Consider the following 6,000-nt stretch of genomic DNA (forward strand, 5'->3'; position numbering starts at 1 on the left):
CGGTGGGGGTAGGAAGTGATGACTGCGTGGTTTTTCGCTGTCTGAGTGGTGGTGCTTGGTGAGACGGGCACTGTGGGGAGGCTCCTCACTGGGCGTCGGAGACGGCAGCCAAGAGGGAGAGGAGGACTCCTTACGAATGCAGAATTAAACTCGCGCCACTAATGACGAAGCTGCCGCACTCGGGGCCTAATTTTTCTCAGCGTCGCAGATTACCGCACCCGTCACTGAGGTGTGTTCTCAATTCAGCACACAGAGACAAACGCAGAGAGCGGCAGATAGGTGTTGTACTGAGTGAGCATTCTTAATGTGAAAACCAGATGCCTGTTAATTGTGTGGTGGGTGTGGGTTTGGCGCTCCGTCTCAGGATGATGGAAGCATAACTTCAGGGATTGGTGGGTCCCCACCCCCATCTGAAGCTGCAGGGAGTCTGCAGCACCATTCCCTGCCTCCCTGGGCCTGACAGCTGTGGCCTCCGCCGGAGCGCGCTCACTCCTGGCAGAGGGAAAGAGAGACAGAGAGATCTGTGGGATACTGGAGGAGAGGAGAGCCTGGGAGGTGGGGCCGCCAGCGACGGGAAGCGCTAGGAAGTGAACTCCGCCCAGGAATGCGGCCCGGGAAATTAGCCTGGGAAAGACAGCGGCCGGCTCTCAGCTCTGTGAGAAGCAGAGCGCGGTTTTACTAGATTTCCTGAAGTCTCCCTGAATGTGATTTCCCCGTTTCTAATCCCAGAGGAGATCCCCCGGAATTCGCGGAACAGTGGGAGAAAGATTAGATGACATTCTGGCCAAACATCCAGTTTATGGCAAAAAAGCAAACTTCACAGGCACAATAACAAACATGAGGATATTGCTTGAAAATCGGGCCTACATCTGCCTCTCAAGAATACTTTCAAAAGGTTTGTAATTAAGTGTGCGACACCACCATGTGGACAGTCTTAAAACTACAGCTCATATTTCATATACACCCACCCAGCAACACATCACGCACAGGGGAGTCAATTGTTTCACCAGCTTTCTAGTATTTTTAACCATTAGGTTCATGCCACCATACCACACGGAAGCATTCTCCTGCTGGCGGGAAGTTGGGCTTGGCTTGGGTAGCGCTTGGAGTGGAAAAGCCAGGCTGCTGCCAGAGGTTGTGGGATGAGAGCAGGACGGCCTTGCCTCTAGAGCCACCAAGAAAAGAATGCACCAGCACAGTGACGGAGACACTGTCAGATGAGACTTTAAACATAGTGGCTAATTCGCTGTGGCTGTTGAATGTCTTATGGTCTTACTGAAATCAAACAGTAAACCTAAGAGCTGGCTGGGGAAACCTAATAGTATGCCATGGTCTCAAATTTTTGGTCAGCACGCAAGTGAAAATGGTTAAATGATACTGCCATTTCAAATGTCAATATGCATCTTCTATTCTATGGCAGGCTGCATTTAGTAGGAGAAATGAGATTGTCTTGGATATCCAGTGCTCTCTAACCCCTCAGACATGCTGCTTCCTTTCTCGCTGGGACCCAATGCATGAGCCTTGTCTTCAGATTCTGCTGTTTTTTTTTTTTATTATTCTGCTGTTTGTTGTTTTGCAGTTTGCAGGTGTTTGCCTCTGCTTGTATGCCCTGTTCTCACTGCCTTTTTTCTTTCTTTCTGCCCCTCTCCCTCTCCTCCCCGCCTGCCCTCCTTCAGCCAGGCTATATAAGGGACCTGGTAAGTCAAGATGCTCGTCTGTAGTGGTGGCAGCGTGGGTCACCAAACCGCGGTAGAAGTAGCTCCTTATTAACCTTTTGTTTTGCTGTTACTTTTGACTGGAGAAATGTCACGCCTCTTACACTGTCAAACCTCACTGTTTGGAACCGAGCTTTAGTTTGCAGTGTGACGCACCATCACTCCTCGCTGTGAACACACTGTTCTGAGAGCAGGACAGCACACGCTCCCTGAATGACTCACCAGTTACACAGACTCGAGCACCGCTGCTCTGGGGTCAGCTTGAGTGCCATTTGGAAAGTTGATTGGTTACCGTAGAACCTGCACCGAGGGGCGTGTGCCGCTTTGGCACGAGTCAATTTACTCTCCAAGGAGGGACAAATCTCGGAGCTGTTTGTGCATCGCTGTTTGGGAAAACACAGCGCACAGGGGGGTCTGTGGGGGTGCCTGCCGCGTAACCCAGCACTGTGTGGAAGCACAGCGGGGGAACAGGAGGTGATGTGGGGGGGTGGGGGGGCGGTTTGTTCGGAGTAGTGACGGCCTCTGTGTTTATCCTCTCCCCGTGCAGATCACGGCCCGGATCCTGGAGGCCCACCAGAACGTGGCCCAGATGAGCCTGATCGAGGCCAAGATGCGCTTCATCCAGGCGTGGCAGTCGCTGCCGGAGTTTGGGATCACACACTTCCTGGCCAAGTGAGTCCTCTCTGCGGGGGCGTCGCCGATTTCCCACAGAAAGCCCTGTCACGCCCTGCCGCTGTGTATCCTGTTTGTCAGCAGCATGTCTGCACATCTTAATTCAGTGATTGACAGTCTGTAACACTCAGTGTGGCGTTGTGGTGTAGAGGGCTATTTACCACACTACATGTTTGACATTGCTGTTCTACCTTTGAGCAAGATGCTTCCAAGAGTAGTATCTTTTCATATTGATATTGTCCATACACACTGACAGTATGGATGTGAGTAGATGAGTAGTAAAAAACATGTCTGTAAGTTGCCTGCTTCGTAAATGAGAATTATTGTGTACATCTAAAAAGTGTATGTACATGCTGTGCATCTGAATCTTAGATATGATTTCTGGTTTACAGAGCTCACTTATACTTTACTTTAACTTTCTGTTCAGTGCAAATCAACTGTGCACCTATATCAAGTGTATAAGTCCTGGACACTTACATAGTTTTGTATAAAAACCCAGAAACTAATAATATCTGTTGGACCTGTGGATCTGTTGTCCTGTGGCATTGTATTGTTGAGGCACTTTGTAGCTGTTTCGTAACTGTTAGATCTGACTGTTTGTTCTGTCTGTCTCAGGTTCCAGGGGGGAAAGAGGGAGGAGCTGATCGGGATCACCTACAACAGGCTGATCCGCATGGACGCCAGCACCGGCGACGCCATCAAGACCTGGAGGTTCAGCAACATGAAGCAGTGGAACGTCAACTGGGAGATAAAGATGGTACGCCGCTGTTGCTTATTTCAGATTCCGTGGATGGGTGACAGGATGAGCCATAAAGCCATGCTAAGACTAATGCAGTGATGCCATCACGTCACACATGTTTAATGTTGTCCTGTATGCTAATTTACTGTACTCTAATGCAATGATGCCACCTCTTTGTGTCAGTTTTCTATATAGGAATGCAGTGATGATGAGAGAGTGCTCATATTCTGTGCTTTAAAGAAGTCAAGGTGTCCAGTTTGCACCTGTTGTGAGTGCTCTGCTCTTCAGGAGGAACATTGCTTGTTCCAGTGTCCTGTGCCCTAACGCGGTGACATCTCTCCGGTCTGCAGGTGACGGTGGAGTTTGCAGACGAGCCCAGCCTGGCCTTCATCTGCGCAGAGGTGGACTGCAAGGTGGTGCACGAATTCATCGGCGGCTACATCTTCCTGTCCACGCGCGCCAAGGACCAGAACGAGAGTCTGGACGAGGAGATGTTCTACAAGCTGACCAGCGGCTGGATCTGATCCGCTCCGGGCGGGGGCTGGGACAGGGGCGGGGTCGGGTGCGGGCAGTGGAAGTTGTTTTTGGTTTGTTTTATTATTTTTTTTTCTAACCATGTCAGGCGTCCAGCAGGGCCATGCTGTTATTCGTTCGACCTGAAGCCTTATGCGTTTATGCTGACAAATGCTTTGTGACACTAATAATTTGCTGATGCAGTCCAGGCAGGTTGGAGAACTTGGGGGGAGAACCCACATGTTTCCACTGCTTGGCTTCCAACAGTAGCAGGTCCTGGTTTCCCGATGTGATGTGCTTCTCAAACAGGAATCCCTGTGCCTGTGAGCAGTGAAACTAGGAGCATTCTTTCACTCTCCCACGACTATAACAGTCTGGCATGCACCTCTTGCATGTACAACTCCCACAATTCCCTAGCTTCACAAGGAGTCCTCTCCACCCTGAAGACTCCTCTCTGTCAAGTACTTCTTGTACTCCTAGAGCCTCACACTAATTATTTTCCAGCTTTTGTAACCCCTTGATCTTTGTGGTTCTATCGCGTACTGAGAAAACAAATGAGCTTTATTTATTTAACTTTTTTGTGTTGTTGTAATACATTTTTGGCCCCGTAAGGTTGCGCTAATGTAACTGTGCTGTTGGTCTGTTTATATATTTTCTGTGGTGTGCAGCTACCCAGCGATGTACAAAGCGTAGTTTGAAGTCATTTCCTTCGATACTTGTGGTTGAATCGGCATAAACATAGTGGCCTCCTTCCATGTAATGCTATGTTAAAATTTGTCTCGAGTCTGCATAATTATAGTTTTAATACAGCACAGAAATCAACCACAATTAGTCCAAATGGAATCATATTCAGTTCTGTGGAGCAGGAGCAAGGCTTTCGGGCTGGTCTGTGATGAAGGATTTTTTTTCACCCCACCTATATGAAGTAATATCTAAGCACTTCTATGATGCAATGAAGTCCCTACATATATAAGCTGTTTATGAAGACATTTTCTGAGAGTACCTCCTATAGTATTGCCCTCTTTTTTTGTATTTAGCCTAACTTGGATACAACTACAACACTAAAAGCATTAACTATTAGCTGCTGAAAGTGTTGTGTTGACCCGGCGGGACCTGCATTTTCCATAGTCGACAGCCCAAGTAGGTCGTCGCAGTAGCATATCTAAGGATGCAGGGCCGGAGTACCGCAACACTTCCGACGATGAAGATATAATGTTCCATTAGTGTAATTTTTTTTTCATGCCGACTTAAAGTGCTTTTCCCAGCTTTTGAGCTTTCTGAGGTCAGGGTTGTCAGTGACGTGACTACAGTGTCCCAGCCTTGTCCCTGACCTAGTCTCGGGTCACCGGGGGTTTCTCCTGGCAGTGGTGAGAGACGTCAGTTGCCCGTCTCCCCCCACATTCTGATATCTACCAGGGGCCCACTGTGTGCGGGAGTGGCCATAACCATGCCAAGAGCTGGACACTGGTGCTTAGTACAGTGTTTTGGATCATGAAGGTTTTCTGTCTCTAAGGGTATCCACTTGTTTGGCCTACTTGCTTTTCATATTGCCATTCTTAATCTTACACCATATAGTATTATTCAATGCCATAATATTATTACGCACCAGCAATAGGTCACCAGTTTTAAGAATAAATATGCAAAGTCCATTTTCCTCTGTGTGAAGGAATGCTAAATGAAGTATTAGTTTTTTGTAACTAATGTAAAAACACAGGTTTTATAGAATTGTACAGTTTTTTTCTTTTGTCGCTGTTTTTCTGTTTTTGGAAATATATTTTCTCCAAAAAAAAAGAAAAGAAAAAAGCCATCTGTCAACTTTGTGAAGTATAAAGATTTGTGCCTGCCAATGTTAAGGTCTTAGCAAGTTTTTAAGATTTAATTATATATAAATATATGTAAAAAAATAACACTAGTCTCAAACTCCAGGTTAGAGGGAGTGTGAATTTGGCCGTGCCTACACTTTTTTACCTTGTGAACTTGTGGAAGGAGTTTTCAGTGTAATATTTTACAGTTTTTTCTTTTCTCCTTACTCTGGTAACCTCTTCTTGTAATTTCTCTGCTTCACTGTACTGTATGCATGTCCCTTAGCTACAGGCTGTATCTAAAATCCACTTGCACATCATGATTGAAGTACCCTGTGGTAGAAAAAAGCTCCATCTTTCCTTACGTTTTTTTTTTTTGTTGTTTTCTTGCTATCACCTTATCCAAGTTATTTCCTTTTTTTAGAAATAAAGAATAATTTGCAAATAACACTGTGCTAGTTTGAAGAATTGTGGGATTATGAAGGAGGCTCTTTTTAAATCCTGGAGTTTGAGACAAATTGCCGTAAATAAACTGAAGAAAAAACAAGCTTAGCCTCTT

At 46.5% G+C, this 6,000-nt stretch overlaps 1 protein-coding gene across 4 annotated transcripts in view; it reads left to right on the top strand.

Annotated features, from left to right (window-relative positions):
• The window catches only part of fermt2 (fermitin family member 2), a 45,126-nt gene extending 39,126 nt beyond the window's left edge, over nt 1-6,000 (top strand). For 2 of the 4 annotated variants that reach the window (XM_036541880.1, XM_036541883.1), the window contains 4 exons: nt 1,677-1,697; nt 2,263-2,387; nt 3,003-3,144; nt 3,477-6,000. In XM_036541880.1, coding sequence (XP_036397773.1) covers nt 1,677-1,697; nt 2,263-2,387; nt 3,003-3,144; nt 3,477-3,650 — 462 coding nt within the window. In that variant the 3' untranslated portion in view covers nt 3,651-6,000. The remainder of the gene's footprint in view (nt 1-1,676; nt 1,698-2,262; nt 2,388-3,002; nt 3,145-3,476) is intronic. The other 2 variants (XM_036541882.1, XM_036541884.1) reach the window with 1 other exon arrangement.

Source organism: Megalops cyprinoides, chromosome 12 (genome assembly GCF_013368585.1).
Source record: "Megalops cyprinoides isolate fMegCyp1 chromosome 12, fMegCyp1.pri, whole genome shotgun sequence".
Classification (NCBI taxonomy): domain Eukaryota; kingdom Metazoa; phylum Chordata; class Actinopteri; order Elopiformes; family Megalopidae; genus Megalops; species Megalops cyprinoides.